At 40.7% G+C, this 19,202-nt stretch overlaps 1 protein-coding gene across 1 annotated transcript in view; it reads left to right on the forward strand.

Moving 5' to 3' along the window:
* The window catches only part of LOC128223213 (metabotropic glutamate receptor 2-like), an 18,803-nt gene extending 376 nt beyond the window's left edge, over positions 1 to 18,427 (forward strand). Inside the window, exons 1-2 of the mRNA XM_052932504.1 lie at positions 1 to 1,727; positions 17,777 to 18,427. The exon at positions 1 to 1,727 is cut by the window's left edge and continues 376 nt beyond it. Coding sequence (XP_052788464.1) covers positions 1 to 1,727; positions 17,777 to 18,427 — 2,378 coding nt within the window. The remainder of the gene's footprint in view (positions 1,728 to 17,776) is intronic.
* Positions 18,428 to 19,202: the final 775 nt, after the last annotated feature.

Here is a 19,202-nt window from a genome sequence, read left to right on the forward strand (position 1 = left end):
ACGAAGACAGCCGGCGTCATGGGGACCAGCGGGTCTTCTATGACGTGGTGGGTGTTATTGGAACATATACGAGCAAGTTGAGTATTATCGTTAGTAATGTGCTCAATCTTTTCGAATTGCCTCAAATAAGCCATACAGCTACAAGCGACGTGTTAAGTGACAAAAGCAGGTTTCCCTACTTCTTCCGTATGGTTCCGCCAGACAAATACCAGGCAAAAGCTATAACTAGCGTGCTTCATTGGTTTGACTGGTCGCATGTGGCAATTGTGTATTCTGAAGGCAACTACGGACGAGACGGCGTCAAAGAGTTACGTCACATTTTCCAAACAATAAAGTCAGGTATTTGCATCGAAGATGCAATAGAAATAAATTACGGCTCTAAGGACACCGATATTTTACAGATTCTTGAAAGACTTAACGGTCTGGTAGACACACGCGTTGTTGTCGCATTTGTAGAGATAGAGGATGCCATATCAATCGTGCATGCCGTACAAATTGCTAATCTTACAGGCAGATTTATATGGGTAGGAAGTGATAGCTTTAATCTGGTTATGACGGAAAAACATAATTATTGCAATACTTTTTCTGGGTCCTTGTTTGTTCACCCGTTTGCACAAAACATTGACAGGTTCGGGAAACATTTGGCAAGTCTGCATTCAGAATCAAATCGTAATCCTTGGATTCATGAATTAGATATAAACATGCTTGATTCAAATGAAACAAAATCAACAAAGGCACACTCTGTATGGAATCAAATGACGGACAAAGGAAACATGCAGCCGAGCTTTGTTGATTCTTTTCTTATCGATAGCGTTTATGCTTTCGCACATGCTCTCGACAACGTTATCAATAAAAACTGTTCGAACGATTCCATTACAATATCTGACGTATCAGAATGTATTTCACGAATTGGAATTTTCAAAGAACTAAAAACGATCAGTTTTAATGGTTCACTTGGTGAGATAGAATTTAATGCATATGGTGATGTAAAAACAAAATATGCCGTTCAACAGTGTTTCAATGATAGTAATAGCTTACCAGATGGCGTAGTTTTGAGAACAGTGGGATATTGGGACATGACAGGCGAAGAATTGTTCCTTTATACGGAAAAGTTGATGTGGTCAGCGGAGCGGAGTCCATTCTCTGCCTGTCCTCGGCCGTGTACAGAAATACAGGGAACTATCTATTACTTTATGAAGCAAACATGTTGTCATGTGTGTATAACATGTAAGATGAACGAGATTGTGACAGCTAACGCGACCCGTTGTGAGATATGCCCGTCCTTATACTGGCCGGACGACTCCCGCCAGGCGTGCCTCCCCATACCACCCATTTTCTTCGGTCTCCAGAACGCCGTTTCTATCTGCCTATGTACTGTGGCCATACTCGGTGTAGTGACTTGCATCTGGGTCACAGCAACACTCGTTAGATACCACGAAGAACACGTTATCAAATGCTTTAGTGTTGAGCTCAGTGGCATCATACTTCTAGGAACACTTATGACCTATGGATTAACCGGAAGTTTTTTGTCGCGACCGAATACGTTAAAGTGTTATATAAACCATATTGGATTCAGCCTTGCATTTACTGTTATTTACGCACCCCTCCTTGTGAAAACCAATCGGATCTACCGGATATTTAGCGCTGGCCGAAGAACAAATCGCAAGCCGTGTTTTATCAGCACAAGCAGCCAGGTCGTTATCGCTGTTTCCTTGATAATATGCCAAGTAGGTTATATTGCTTTAGTAAACATAACATGTCCTTATAGGAAAAAGTCCTACCAAGAAAAGCCGTATCTGTACTGTATTTTCTGGCATATTTGTGGTGTGCACCTGTGTTAAGGTGTATTTATGGGTGAACCTGTGTTTATGTCTATTTATGGGAGAACCTTTGTTAAGGTGTATTTATGGGTGAACCTGTGTTAAGGTGTTTTTATGTATGAACCTGTGTTAAGGTGTATGCATTGGTGAACCTGTGTTAAGGTGTATTTATGGATGAACCTGTGTTAAGGTGTATTTATGGGAGAACCTGTGTTAAGGTGTATTTATGGGAGAACCTGTGTTACGGTGTATTTATGGGCGAACCTGTGTTAAGGTGTATTTATGGGTGAACCTGTGTTAAGGTGTATTTATGGGAGAACCTGTGTTAAGGTGTATTTATGGGAGAACCTGTGTTAAGGTGTATTTATGGGTGAACCTGTGTTAAGGTGTATTTATGGCGGAACCTGTGTTAAGGTGTATTTATGGTAATATTCGTGTCGACTAGGGGAAAGAGGGATTGAATGGCATTTTGGTTGTAGCGACTAGGACTAATGTGTATTAAATGGCGTTAAAAGTGGCATGTGTGTATGGTCGACTGGGGGTAAGATGTATTTTTGTGGCATATTGGCGTTGTCTTCTTTGACTCAATAGGATTTCATTAAGTGGGTTGTTGGAAAAGGTATGAATTGTGTTTAGTGTCATGTCGGCGGTGTCGAATAGGGGTAAGGTTAACTTACTGGCATGTTGGTTGTGTCGATTTTGTTTCGGTGTTTTAGTGTCATGTTGTTCATGTCAACTAGGGACGAGAGTGTTTAAAGCGGCATTTGGTGATTTTGAGTAATGGTAAGTTGTTTTTTGTGGCAGGTTGTCGCGGTCGACTGTTTGTAAGATGTTTAAAAAGACACGGTATTTGTGTCGACTGTGGATAGGTTGTATTCAGTGGATTGTTAGTGGCATCAACTAGGGGTAAGATGGTTTTAGTGACATTTCGGTGGTGTTGACTACGTCTATTTAATGACATATCGATGTTGTTGATTACGATTATTTTATGACATATCGCTGCTGTTGATTACGGTTATTTAATGACATATCGGTGGTATTGATTACGGCCGTTTATATATATATAAATGACATTTCGGTGGTGTTAACTACGGTTATTATGTGACATTTTGTTGGTGTTGACTACGGTTATTTAGTGACATTTCGGTGGTGTTTCTAACGGTTATTTAGTGACATTTCGTCGGTGTTGACTACGGTTATTTTGTAACATTTCGTTGGTGTTGACTACGGTTATTTAGTGACATTTCGTTGGTGTTGACTACAGTTGTTTTGTGACATTTCGTTGGTGTTGACTACTGTTATTTAGGGAAATTTCGATGATGTTGACTAGGACTATTTAATGACATTTCGGTTGTGTTCACTACGGTGATTTAGTCACATTTCGGTGGTGTTGACTACGATTATTTAGTCACATTTCGGTGGTGTTGACTAGGTCTATTAAGTGACATTTCGGTGGTGTTGTCTACGTCTATATAATGACATTTCGGTGGTGTTGACTACGTCTTTATATTGCATTGCGGTGGTGTGGACTACGATTATTTAGTGACATTTCAGTGGTGTTGATTACGGTTATTTAATGACACTTCGATAGTATTGACTACGGTTATTCAATGACACTTCGATAGTGTTGACTACGGTTATTTAATGACATTTCGATAGTGTTGACTACGGTTATTCAATGACATTTCGATAGTATTGACTACGGTTATTCAATGACACTTCGATAGTATTGACTACGGTTATTCAATGACATTTCGATTGTGTGGACTACGGTTATTTAATGACATTTCGATAGTGTTGACTACGGTTATTCAATGACATTTCGATAGTGTTGACTACGGTTATTCAATGACATTTCGATTGTGTGGACTACGGTTATTTAATGACATTTCGATTGTGTGGACTACGGTTATTCAATGACACTTCGATAGTATTGACTACGGTTATTTAATGACATTTCGATTGTGTGGACTACGGTTATTTAATGACATTTCGATAGTGTTGACTACGGTTATTCAATGACATTTCGATAGTATTGACTACGGTTATTCAATGACACTTCGATAGTATTGACTACGGTTATTCAATGACATTTCGATTGTGTGGACTACGGTTATTTAATGACATTTCGATTGTATTGACTACGGTTATTTAATGACATTTCGATAGTATTGACTACGGTTATTCAATGACACTTCGATAGTATTGACTACGGTTATTCAATGACATTTCGATTGTGTGGACTACGGTTATTTAATGACATTTCGATAGTGTTGACTACGGTTATTTAATGACATTTCGATAGTATTGACTACGGTTATTTAATGACATTTCGATAGTGTTGACTACGGTTATTTAATGACATTTCGATAGTATTGACTACGGTTATTCAATGACACTTCGATAGTATTGACTACGGTTATTCAATGACATTTCGATTGTGTGGACTACGGTTATTTAATGACATTTCGATTGTATTGACTACGGTTAATTAATGACATTTCGATAGTATTGACTACGGTTATTCAATGACACTTCGATAGTATTGACTACGGTTATTCAATGACATTTCGATTGTGTGGACTACGGTTATTTAATGACATTTCGATTATATTGACTACGGTTAATTAATGACATTTCGATAGTATTGACTACGGTTATTCAATGACATTTCGATAGTAATGACTACGGTTATTCAATGACATTTCGATAGTATTGACTACGGTTATTCAATGACATTTCGATTGTGTGGACTACGGTTATTTAATGACATTTCGATTGTATTGACTACGGTTAATTAATGACATTTCGATTGTGTTGACTACGGTTATTTAGTGACATTTCGATTGTGTGTTGACTTTGGTTATTTAATGGCATTTCGGTGGTGTTGACTACGTTTATTTAGTGACATTTCGTAGGTGTTGACTGGGTTTATTTGATGACATTTCGGTGGTGTTGTCTACGTCTATATAATGACATTTCGGTGGTGTTGACTACGTCTTTATATTACATTGCGGTGGTGTGGACTACGATTATTTAGTGACATTTCAGTGGTGTTGATTACGGTTATTTAATGACATTTCGATAGTGTTGACTACGGTTATTCAATGACATTTCGATGGTATTGACTACGGTTATTCAATGACATTTCGATAGTGTTGACTACGGTTATTTAATGACATTTCGATAGTGTTGACTACGGTTATTTAATGACATTTCGATAGTGTTGACTACGGTTATTCAATGACATTTCGATGGTATTGACTACGGTTATTCAATGACATTTCGATAGTGTTGACTACGGTTATTTAATGACATTTCGATTGTGTTGACTACGGTTATTTAATGACATTTCGATTGTGTTGACTACGGTTATTTAATGACATTTCGATTGTGTTGACTACGGTTATTTAATGACATTTCGATTGTGTTGACTACGGTTATTTAGTGACATTTCGATTGTGTTGACTACGGTTATTTAATGACATTTCGATTGTGTTTACTACGGTTATTTAGTGACATTTCGATTGTGTTGACTACGGTTATTTAATGACATTTCGATTGTGTTGACTACGGTTATTTAATGACATTTCGATTGTGTTGACTACGGTTATTTAATGACATTTCGATTGTGTTGACTACGGTTATTTAATGACATTTCGATAGTGTTGACTACGGTTATTTAATGACATTTCGATTGTGTTGACTACGGTTATTTAATGACATTTCGATTGTGTTGACTACGGTTATTTAATGACATTTCGATTGTGTTGACTACGGTTATTTAATGACATTTCGATTGTGTGTTAACTTTGGTGACATTTCGTAGGTGTTGACTACGTTTATTTAGTGACATTTCGTAGGTGTTGACTGGGTTTATTTGATAACATTTCGGTGGTGTTGATTACGTCTATATAATGACATGTTTTAGGTGTTGACTACGGTTATTTAATGACATGTCGGTGGTGTTGACTACGTTTTTTTAGTGACATTTCAATATTGTTGACTAGGTTTATTTAATGACTTGTCGGTGGTGTTGACTAAGATTATTTAGTGACATTCCAGTGGTGTTGATTACGGTTATTTAAGACATCGCGGTGGTGAGGACTACGATTATTTAATGACATTTCGGTGGTGTGGACAACGATTATTTATTGACATTACGTATGCGTTGACTATCTTTGTAAAATGACATTTCGGTGGTGTGGACTACGTTTATTTAGTGACATTTCGGTTGTGTTGACTACGATTTTTTAAAGACATTTCGGTGGTGTGACTACGATTATTGAATGACATTTCGGTGGTGTTGACTACGTTTATTGAATAACATTTTGGTGATGTTGACTACGGTTATTGAATGACATCTCGGTGGTGTTGACTACGTTAATTTAGTGACATTTCAATAGTGTTGACTAGGTTTATTTAATGACATTTCGGTGGTGTTGACTACGTCTATTTAATGGCATTGCGGTGGTGTGGACTGCGATTATTTAGTGACATTTCGGTGGTGTTGATTACGGTAATTTAATGACATTTCGGTGGTGTGGACCACGATTTCTTAATGGCATTGCAGTGGTGTGGACTACGTCTATTCAATGGCATTGCAGTGGTGTTGACTACGATTATTTAGTGACATTTCGTTGGTGTTGACTATGTCTGTATAATGACATTTCGGTGGTGTTGACTACGATTATTTAAATGACATTTCGGTGGTGTTGACTACGATTATTTAATGACATTTCGGTGGTGTGGACTACGATTATTTAATGACATTTCTTAGGTGTTGACTATCTCTGTATAATGACATTTCGGGGGTGTGACTACGATTATTGAATGACATTTCGGCGATGTGACTACGTTTATTGAATGACATTTCGGTGGTGTTGACTATCTCTATATAATGACATTTCGGTGGAGTTGATTACGATTATTGAATGATATTTAGGTGGTGTGACTACGTTTATTGAATGACATTTCGTAGGTGTTGACTATCTCTGTATAATGACATTTCGGTGGTGTGGACTACGATTATTGAATGACATTTCGTAGGTGTTGACTATCTCTGTATAATGACATTTAGGTGATGTGACTACGTTTATTGAATGACATTTCGTAGGTGTTAACTATCTCTGTATAATGACATCTCTGTGGTGTTGACTATCTCTATATAATGACATTTCGGTGGAGTTGATTACGATTATTGAATGACATTTAGGTGGTGTGACTACGTTTATTGAATGACATTTCGTAGGAGTTGACTATCTCTGTATAATGACATTTTGGTGGTGTGGACTACGTCTATTTAGTGACATTTCAGTAGTGTTGACTAAGTATATTTAATGACATGTCGGTGGTGTTGACTACGTCTATTCAATGGCATTGCGGTGGTGTGGACTGCGATTATTTAGTGACATTTCGGTGGTGTTGATTACGGTAATTTAATGACATTTCGGTTGTGTGGACTATGATTATTTATTGACATTACGTAGGTGTTGACTATCTCTGTATTATGACATTACGTAGGTGTTGACTTTCTCTGTATAATGACATTTCGTAGGTGTTGACTATCTCTGTATAATGACATTTCGTAGGTGTTGACTATCTCTGTATAATGACATTACGTAGGTGTTGACTATCTCTGTATTATGACATTACGTAGGTGTTGACTATCTCTGTATAATGACATTTCGTAGGTGTTGACTATCTCTGTATAATGACATTTCGGTGGTGTTGACTAAGATTATTTATTGACATTACGTAGGTGTTGACTTTCTCTGTATAATGACATTTCGGTGGTGTGGACTACGATCATTTAATGACATTACGGTGGTGTGGACTACGATTTTTTAATGACATATCGGTGGTGTGGACTACGATTATTTAATGACATATCGGTGGTGTGGACTACGATTATTTAATGACATTTTTTTTGGTGGTGTTGACTACGTCTATACGAGGGGTTTTCCAGAAGGTCGCAGAATTGTATCATAACTTTAACAATACTGGTTATTATGAACAGAAAAATCAGCATGACAATATTTCATATTTCGAAACATAAATGTATAAATATCAACAGCTTACAATTAACATGAATCCATTATCTGATGTACAGAAACTACCCATCAAATACACCCGGGGCAAAAACGACGTCGTGGACATCAGCTGACGTCACCATACAAGTTCCTTGTTTACCTTTTCAATCTAATCCCCGTCCGTATTAACACATTTCCGGTGTCTGCAGGTCCATTTCTAGAATGTTTCGACGTACCACTCTTTGCCAAGGATAGAGAATCCTTTGTGTCGTTTGCATAGGGTTCCGAATATGGTTCTATGTATCTATGTCGATTGGATCGATTATATTTACTGGAATGTTTGTGAAGTCTGCTGGTATTAAGACGTTTTTAGTGTCATGTTTGTCGTGATGGATACGTGTAAGATAATCAATGGCATTTCGGTGCCTTTGACTACTGGTGAAGTGTATTAATTAGAGAGTTGTCGGTGTAGACTACGGTTAAGATGTAATTAGTTGCATGCTAGCTTTGCATCACATTAGCATGTTGGTGATGTGGACTAGGGGTGAGGCTTCTCCATGGCATGTTGGTGATGTGGACTAGGGGTGAGGCTTCTCCATGGCATGTTGGTGATGTGGACTAGGGGTGAGTTTGATCCTTGGCATGTTGGTGATGCTGACTAGTGGTGAGTTTGATCCTTGGCATGTTGGTGATGTGGACTAGTGCTGAGGTTTATAAATGGCATGTTGGTGATGTGGACTATGGTAAAGATTTATTAATGGCATGTTGGTGATGTGGACTAGGGGTGAGGTTTCTCCATGGCATGTTGGTGATGTGGACTAGTGGTGAGTTTGATCCTTGGCATGTTGGTGATATGGACTTGAGGTGAGGTTTCTCTATGGCATGTTGGTGATGTGGACTAGGGTGAGGCTTCTCCATGGCATGTTGGTGATGTGGACTAGGGATGAGGTTTCTCCATGGCATGTTGGTGATGTGGACTAGTGCTGAGGTTTTTCCATGGCATGTTGGTGATGTGGACTAGTGCTGAGGTTTATTAATGGCATGTTGGTGATGTGGACTAGGGGTGAGGTTTCCCCATGGCATGTTGGTGATGTGGACTATGGGTGAGGTTTATTAATGGCATGTTGGTGATGTGGACTATGGGTGAGGTTTCTCCATGGCATGTTGGTGATGTGGACTAGGGATGAGGTTTCTCAATGACATGTTGGTGATGTGGACTAATGGTGAGGTTTATTAATGGCATGTTGGTGATGTGGACTAGGGGTGAGGTTTCCCCATGGCATGTTGGTGATGTGGACTATGGGTGAGGTTTATTTATGGCATGTTGGTGATGTGGACTAGTGCTGAGGTTTATAAATGGCATGTTGGTGATGTGGACTATGGTTAAGATTTATTAATGGCATGTTGGTGATGTGAACTATGGGTGAGGTTTCACCATGGTATGTTGTTGATGTGGACTAGGGTGAGGTTTATTAATGGCATGTTGGTGATGTGGACTAGACCTTAGGTTTCTCCATGGCATGTTGGTGATGTGGACTAGAGGTGAGGTTTCTCCATGGCATGTTGGTGATGTGGACTAGAGGTGAGGTTTCTCCATGGCATGTTGGTGATGTGGACTAGTGCTGAGGTTTCTCCATGGCATGTTGGTGATGTGGACTAGGGGTGGGTTTCTCCATGGTATGTTGGTGATGTGGACTAGTGCTGAGGTTTCTCCATGGTCTGTTGGGTATGTGGACTAGAGGTGAGGTTTCTCCATTGTATGTTGGTGATGTGGACTAGAGGTGAGGTTTCTCCATGGCATGTTGGTGATGTGGACTAGTGGTGAGGTTTCTCCATGGTATGTTGGTGATGTGGACTATGGGTGGGGTTTCTCCATGGTATGTTGTTGATGTGGACTAGTGCTGAGGTTTCTCGATGATATGTTGGTGATGTGGACTAGAGGTGAAGTTTCTCCATGGCATGTTGGTGATGTTGACTTGTGCTGAGGTTTCTCCATGGCATGTTGGTGATGTGGACTAGTGCTGAGGTTTCTCCATGGTATGTTGGTGATGTGGACTAGGGGTGGGGTTTCTCCATGGTATGTTGTTGATGTGGACTAGTGCTGAGGTTTCTCGATTGTATGTTGGAGATGTGGACTAGAGGTGAAGTTTCTCCATGGCATGTTAGTGATGTGGACTTGTGCTGAGGTTTCTCCATTGTAATGTTGGTGATGTGGACTAGAGGTGAGGTTTCTCCATGGTATATTGGTGATGTTGACTAGAGGTAAGGATTCGTCATGGCATGTTGGTGATGTGGACTAGAGGTGAGGTTTCGCCATGGCATGTTGGTGATTTGGACTAGAGGTGAGGTATCTCCATGGCATGTTGGTGATGTGGACAAGTGCTGAGGTTTCTCCATGGCATGTTGGTGATGTGGACTAGTTGTGAGTTTGCTCCATGGCATGTTGGTGATGTGGACTCGAGGTGAGGTTTCTCCAAGGCATGTTGGTGATGTGGACTAGTGGTGAGGTTTCTCCATGGCATGTTGGTGATGTGGACTAGAGGTGAGATTTCTCTATGGCATGTTAGTGATGTGGACTAAGGGTGTGGTTTCTCCATGGCATGTTGGTGATGTGGACTAGGGGTGTGGTTTCTCTATGGCATGTTGGTGATGTGCACTAAGAATAAGGTTTGTCCATGGTATGCTGTTGATGTGGACTAAGGTGAGGTTTCTCCATGGCATGTTGGTGATATGGACTAGTGCTGAGGTTTCTCCAGGGCATGTTGGTGATGTGGACTAGAAGTGAGGTTTCTCCATGGAATATTGGTTATGTGGACTAGTGCTGAGGTTTCTCCATGACATGTTTGTGATGTGGACTAGAGTTGAGGTTTCTCCATGGCATGTTGGTGACGTGGACTAGATCTGAGTTTGCTACATGGCATGTTTGTGATGTGGACTAGAGGTGAGGTTTCTCCATGGCATGTTGGTGATGTGGACTAGATGTGAGTTTGCTCCATGGCATGTTGGTGATGTGGACTAGATATGAGTTTGCTCCATGGCATGTTGGTGATGTGGACTAGAGGTGAGTTTGCTCCATGGCATGTTGGTGATGTGGACTAGAGGTGAGGTTTCTCCATGGCATGTTGGTGATTTGGACTAGTGCTGAGGTTTTTCCATGGCATGTTGGTGATGTGGACTAGGGGTGGGTTTCTCCATGGTATGTTGGTGATGTTGACTAGAGCTAAGGTTTCTTCATGGCATGTTGGTGATGTGGACTAAAGGAGAGGTTTCTCCATTGCATGTTGGTGATGATGACTAGTGTTGAGGTTTCTCCATGGCATGTTGGTGATGTGGACTAAGGGTGAGGTTTCTCCATTGCATGTTGGTGATGTGGACTAGAGGTGAGGTATCTCCATGGCATGTTGGTGATGTGGACTAGTGCTGAAGTTTCTCCATGGCTTTTTGGTGATGTGGACTAGAGGTGAGGTTTCTCCATTGCATGTTGGTGATGTGGACTAGTGCTGAGGTTTTTCCATGGCATGTTGGTGATGTGGACTAGAGGTGAGTTTGCTCCATGGCATGTTGGTGATGTGGACTAGAGGTGAGGTTTCTCAATGGCATGTTGGTGATGTGGACTAGTGTTGAGGTTTTGCCATGGCATGTTGGTGATGTGGACTAGTGCTGAGGTTTTTCCATGGCATGTTGGTGATGTTGACTAGAGGTGAGTTTGCTCCATGGCATGTTGGTGATGTGGACTAGAGGATAGGTTTCTCCATGGCATGTTGATGATGTGGACTAGTACTGAGGTTTTGCCATGGCATGTTGGTGATGTGGACTAGCGGTGAGGTTTTTTATGTCATGTTGGTGATGTGGACTAGTGGTGAGGTTTTTCCATGGCATGTTGGTGATGTGGACTAGAGGTGAGGTTTCTCCATGGCATGTTGGTGATTTGGACTAGAGGTGAGTTTTCTCCATGGCATGTTGGTGATGTGGACTAGAGGTGAGGTTTCTCAATGGCATGTTGGTGATGTGGACTAGTGCTGAGGTTTTTCCATGGCATGTTGGTGATGTGGACTAGAGGTGAGTTTGCTCCATGGCATGTTGGTGATGTGGACTAGAGGATAGGTTTCTCCATGGCATGTTGTTTATGTGGACTAGTGCTGAAGTTTTGCCATGGCATGTTGGTGATGTGGACTAGCGGTGAGGTTTTTTATGTCATGTTGGTGATGTGGACTAGTGGTGAGGTTTCTTCATGGCATGTTGGTGATGTGGACTTGTGGTGAGGTTTTTCCTTGGCATGTTGGTGATGTGGACTAGAGATGAGTTTGCTCCATGGCATGTTTGTGATGTGGACTAGGGGTGAGGTTTCTCCATGGCATGTTGGTGATGTGGACTATAGTTGAGTTTGCTCCATGGCATGTTTGTGTTGTGGACTTAGGGTGAGTTTTCTCCATGGCATGTTGGTAATGTTGACTAAGGGTGAGGTTTCTCCATGGCATTTTAGTGATGTGGACTAGAGCTGAGTTTGCTCCATGAAATGTTTGTGATGTCGACTAGAGTTGAGGTTTCTCCATGGCATGTTGGTCATGTGGACTAGATGTGAGTTTGCTCCATGGCATGTTTGTGATGTGGACTAGAGGTGAGGTTTCTCCATGGTATGTTGGTGATGTGGACTAGTGCTGAGGTTTTCCTTGGCATGTTGGTGATGTGGATTAGAGGTGAGGTTTATCCATGGCATATTGTTGATGTGGACTAGAGGTGAGTTTGCTCCATGGCATATTTGTGATGGGGACTAGGGGTGGGGTTTGTCCATGGCATGTTGGTGATATGGTCTAGGGGTGTGGTTTCTCTATGGCTTGTTGGTTATGTGGACTAGGGGTGGGGTTTCTCCACATACATGTTGGTTATGGGGTCTAGGGTTGAGATTTATTAATGGCATGCGTGTGATGTGGACTAAGGGTGAGGTTTCTCCATGGCATGTTGGTGATGTGGACTAGTGGTGGGGTTTCTCCATGGCATGTTGGTGATGTGGGCAAGGGATGAGATTTATTAATGGCATGTTGGTGATATGGACTAGGGTTTAGGTTTCTCCATGGCATGTTGATGATTTGGACTAGGGGAGAGGCTTATTAATGTCATGTTTGTGATGTGGACTAGGGGTTAGGTTTCTCCATGGCATGTTGGTGATGTGGACTAGTGGTGAGGTTTCGCCATGGCATGTTGGTGATGTTGTCTAAGGTTGAGTTTTATTAATGGCATGAATTTGATGTGGACTTGGTGTGAGGTTTCTCCATTGCATGTTGGTGATGTTGTCTAGGGTTAAGGTTTATTAATGGCATGTGTGTTATGTGGACTAGGGGTGAGGTTTGTCCATGGCATGTTGGTGATGTGGATTAGGGGAGAGTTTTATTAATGGCATGTTTGTGCTATGGACTAGTGGTGAGATTTCTCCATGGGTTGTTGGTAATGTGGTCTAGTGGTGAGGTTTTTCCTTGGCATGTTGTTGATGTGGACTTGGGGTGAGGTTTCTCCATGGCATGTTGGTGATGTGGACTAGGGATGAGGTTTCTCCATGGCATGTTGGTGATGTGGACTAGGGATGAGGTTTCTCCATGGCATGTTGGTGATGTGGACTAGGGATGAGGTTTCTCCATGGCATGTTGGTGATGTGGACTAGGGATGAGGTTTCTCCATGGCATGTTGGTGATGTGGACTAGGGATGAGGTTTCTCCATGGCATGTTGGTGATGTGGACTAGGGATGAGGTTTCTCCATGGCATGTTGGTGATGTGGACTAGGGATGAGGTTTCTCCATGGCATGTTTGTGATGTGGACTAGGGATGAGGTTTCTCCATGGCGTGTTGACGATGTGGACTAGGGGTAAGGTTTATTTATGACATGTTGGTGATGTGGACTTGGGATGAGGTTTATTGATGGCATGTTGGTGGTGTGGACTAGGGATGAGGTTTTTCATGGCATGTTGATGATGTTGACTAGTCGTGAGGTTGTGTTATCGCATGCTAGTGACGTGCACTAGGGATGAGGCTTATTTACGGCATGCTGATGAGGTGGATAAGGGATGGGGTTGAATTGTGGCATTATGATGATGTGGAGTAGGTGTAAGGTTTATTTATGCCTTGTTGGTTATGTGGATTTCGGTGATGTTGTTTTATGGCGTATTGAACATGTTGACTACTGTTGTGGTTATTTTATGACGTGTTCGTATTTTGGACTAGGGTGAGGTTTATTTATGGCATGATGATGATGTTGAGTAGTCGAGAGGTTATGTTATGGGATGTTGGTGACGTGGACTATGGGTAAGGTTTATTTATGGCATGTTGGCGATGTTGACTAGGGATGAGGTTTATTTATTTCATGGTTTTTGAAATGGACTAGGGGTTCGGTTTAATTTATGGCATGTTGGTGATATTGATTTGTCGTGAGGTTATGTTTTTGAATGTTGGTGACGTGGAGTAGGGTTTTGGTTTATTTATGGCATGTTGGTGATCTGGACTAGTGATGTGGTTATTTATGGCATTCTGGTGACGTGGACTAGGGGTGAGGTTAATTTCTGGCATGTTGGTGATGTGGGCTAGGGGTGAGGTTATTTTATGGCGTGTTGAGTATGTTGACTACTGTTGGGGTATTTTTATGGCATGTTGGTTATGTGGACTAGGGTGAGGTTTATTGATGGCACGTTGGTTGGGTTGACTAGGGATGAGGTTATGTTATGGCATGTTGGTGGTATAGACTAGAGGTATGGTTTATTTATGACATGTTGGTGATGTGGACTAGTGGTGAGGTTAATTCAATTCATGTTGGTGATGTGGACTTGATGTGAAATATCGTATAGACTTTTGTAAGACATGTTTATTATAACGGGGTATGTTTAAAAAAAATTGTGGCATGTTGGTAATATGGACTTTGAGTGAGTTTCTTTACTGAAATGTTGGTTATTTGGATTAGTTGTAAGATTTGTAGGCATGTTGGTAATGTTGACATTGGGTGAGGTTATTTTGTGGCATGTTGGTGATTTGGACTTGGGATGAAATCATTTGTAAGCATCTTTGTAGTGTGGACTAAGATTGAAATATGTTGTGTTATGTTGGTAATATGAATGAGAGGAGAGGTTATTTTGAGTCTTGCCAGTGCCATTAAACCGGGTTTATGTTTAAACTGTTTGCTACTGAGCTTGTTTTTTGTAGCTTTTCGCATAAACATTGCTGCTGGTGTGGACATGGTGTAAGGTTATGTTGCTGCATGTTGGAAATGCCGACTATGAATGCATTGGAAACATTCTCATTCTGGTCATAAGGACTAGATTTGAGATTATTACATTTGATATTGGTAATGTGGATTAGAGGTGGGGTTATTTTAAGGCATGTTGGTGATGTGGACTTGGGATGAGGTTTATTGATGGCATGTTGATGATGTTGACTAGGGGTGAGGTTATGCTATGGCATGTTGGCGGTGGGGACAAGGCGTGAGGTCTCTTCATGACATGTTGGTGATGTTGACTAGGGGTGAGGTTTCTCCATGGCATGTTGGTAATGTGGACTAGGGGTGAGGTTTATTGATGACATGTTGATGATGTTGACTAGGGGTGAGGTAATGCTATGGCATTCCTTATTTGTAATTAACACATAGGCGTAAAAACTAATGCTTGTTTCCGTTTTCCCGACCTAATCTACCTTTTTGCCCCGACCCTAAACCGTTAACATTTGGTTATTTTTCTTTTTAAAGTTAAAAATGAAGTGTTTTTGATTATTCACAATACTTGTGATGCTAATACTAAGTGTTCTAAGTAATAGTAAGATGACATGAAGTAAGGCGGAGTGAGCGAAGGTCATCTAACTGACTTCGAATACAACCTCATTGGCATTACATATACGCAAACCATTGTGTATGCATTACAGATACTCAAGTCAGTGTGTATGCATTACAGATACTCAAGCCAGTGTGTATGCATTACAGATACTCAAGCCATTGTGTATGCATTACAGATACTCAAGCCATTGTGTATGCATTACAGATACTCAAGCCAGTGTGTATGCATTACAGATACTCAAGCCATCGTGTATGCATTACAGATACTCAAGCCATTGTGTATGCATTACAGATACTTAAGCCATTGTGTATGCATTACAGATACTCAAGCCAGTGTGTATGCAATACAGATACTCAAGCTAGTGTGGTTGCATTACAGATACTTAAGCCATTGTGTATGCATTACAGATACACAAGCTAGTATGTATGCATTACAGATACTTAAGCCATTGTGTATGCATTACAGATACTCAAGCCAGTGTGTGTGCATTACAGATACTCAAGCCAGTGTGTATGCATTACAGATACTCAAGCCAGTGTGTATGCATTACAGATACTCAAGCCAGTGTGTATGCATTACAGATACTCAAGCCATTGTGTATGCATTACAGATACTCAAGCCATTGTGTATGCATTACAGATACTCAAGCCATTGTGTATGCATTACAGATACTTAAGCCATTGTGTATGCATTACAGATACTCAAGCCAGTGTGTATGCATTACAGATACTCAAGCCAGTGTGTATGCATTACAGATACTCAAGCCATTGTGTATGCATTACAGATACTCAAGCCATTGTGTATGCATTACAGATACTCAAGCCATTGTGTATGCATTACAGATACTCAAGCCAGTGTGTATGCATTACAGATACTCAAGCCAGTGTGTATGCATTACAGATACTCAAGCCATTGTGTATGCATCACAGATACTCAAGCCATTGTGTATGCATCACAGATACTCAAGCCATTGTGTATGCATTACAGATACTCAAGCCATTGTGTATGCATCACAGATACTCAAGCCATTGTGTATGCATCACAGATACTCAAGCCAGTGTGTATGCATTACAGATACTCAAGCCAGTGTGTATGCATCACAGATACTCAAGCCAGTGTGTATGCATCACAGATACTCAAGCCATTGTGTATGCATCACAGATACTCAAGCCATTGTGTATGCAATACAGATACTCAAGCCAGTGTGTATGCATCACAGATACTCAAGCCATTGTGTATGCATCACAGATACTCAAGCCATTGTGTATGCATCACAGATACTCAAGCCAGTGTGTATGTATTACAGATACTCAAGCCAGTGTGTATGTATTACAGATACTCAAGCCAGTGTGTATGCATCACAGATACTCAAGCCATTGTGTATGCATCACAGATACTCAAGCCATTGTGTATGCATTACAGATACTCAAGCCAGTGTGTATGCATTACAGATTCTCAAGCCAGTGTGTATGCATTACAGATACTCAAGCCATTGTGTATGCATTACAGATACTCAAGCCATTGTGCATGCATTACAGATACTCAAGCCAGTGTGTGTGCATTACAGATACTCAAGCCAGTGTGTGTGCATTACAGATACTCAAGCCAGTGTGTATGCATTACAGATACTCAAGCCATTGTGCATGCATTACAGATACTCAAGCCATTGTGTATGCATTACAGATACTCAAGCCATTGTGTATGCATTACAGATACTCAAGCCGTTGTGTATGCATCACAGATACTCAAGCCAGTGTGTATGCATCACAGATACTCAAGCCATTGTGTATGCATTACAGATACTCAAGCCATTGTGTATGCATTACAGATACTCAAGCCATTGTGTATGCATCACAGATACTCAAGCCAGTGTGTATGCATCACAGATACTCAAGCCATTGTGTATGCATTACAGATACTCAAGCCAGTGTGTATGCATTACAGATACTCAAGCCAGTGTGTATGCATTACAGATACTCAAGCCATTGTGTATGCATTACAGATACTCAAGCCATTGTGTATGCATTACAGATACTCAAGCCAACGTGCATGCATTACAGATACTCAAGCCAACGTGTGTGTATAATTTATACTAAAGTCAGTGTGTGTGTATTTCAGGTCGCTATTGTAATAATCGGCACGAGTCTGGAGCCGCCTGTGGTTGCACTGCAGATGCCGTTGCGGACGGAACGGTTAGTGGAGCTGTCGTGCACGCTGCCACAAGTTGGCCTCCTCGCCTCTCTCTCATTTAACCTTGTCCTCGTCATCATCACGACCTTCTATGCCTTTAAGACCAGAAAGCTACCACAAAACTATAAGGAATCTCGATATATAGCTTTCTGTGTTGATACAACACTCCTCATTTGGGTCACTTTTGTTCCGACGTATTTCACCACTTCACGTGCTGCCGCTAAAACGACCATTCTAGCAGTGGCGCTGCTACTGAACGCGTCTGTCACAGTTTCGTGTTTATTTATTCCACGGATTTATTCTCTTTATAGAAGTCTTCAAGACAAATCCGGAACTGGTCATAACTACAATGACTTTAAAATAGTTAAGCATGTTGTGAAGCGTAAACAATCGAGAGATTTAATGAGCAGCGATTACAGAAGAGATGCACTGCATGGTCATTTAGGTAGCGTTCCGAGTGCGCTTACTGTAACCAGTGACGTGTTTACCTCCCCTCACCAGCCCCGTACCTACACGCCTCACAGGGACAACACCGCCAACAGTCTGGAACTCACCGACCTGGAAGAAACAATTAGTTGAACAATCCCACTCCCACCAATTATTATTTTTATATCATTATTTAATAATGAATAAAATACTAATTAACAAAACATTTAATTTAACGTAATGAAACTACACAATACAAAGGAAACAAAGCGTAAATTAGTGCATGCGTCATAACCTTATTTTAATAAGTGTGGTCACAGCGCCTTCATTCTTACCTGAAGCGGGGTTCGTGCTTACACACTTGAATGCGAATATAGTTACTATCATGTAAGTGCATGCTTTATCTGTACTTCAATGTTTTGATCTTCGTGTTTTTTTTTGTATTTTTTCAGGTAATAAAATATATTGTTGTCTTAGAAAGTGAACGGCGCGTGCAGAACTAGAATAATTCAACACTCAGATATTGACCACCTGACAAGAAATGTCCTTCCCTCGGAAATGGAAATGAGGCAGAAGATCATTTGTTCCTCGTGAACTGCATAAAGGACAAGCTGCACTCAATATGAACGTGTTCCAAGTTTCCCAACCGTTACATTTCGCACCCACACAGTTTCATTATAAACGTCCATCTTACCTGTATTTTTGAATGCTAGATGTATGTTGAGATAACAAGTAATTATACAACTAGACACTATTGTAAACGTTATGTTAAAGCTTAATATGTAAAAATAAAGTCAGTATAAGCTCTATGTTAAAAGCTAAATATATATTTCAGTCAAAAAATAAAAACATACTATTTTGTGTATAACTTTTAGAATTAAGAAATATATAAATCTTATCTGTAAACGCTTATTCTTTAACCTGTTAT

This window comes from Mya arenaria, chromosome 17 (genome assembly GCF_026914265.1).
Source record: "Mya arenaria isolate MELC-2E11 chromosome 17, ASM2691426v1".
NCBI lineage: Eukaryota > Metazoa > Mollusca > Bivalvia > Myida > Myidae > Mya > Mya arenaria.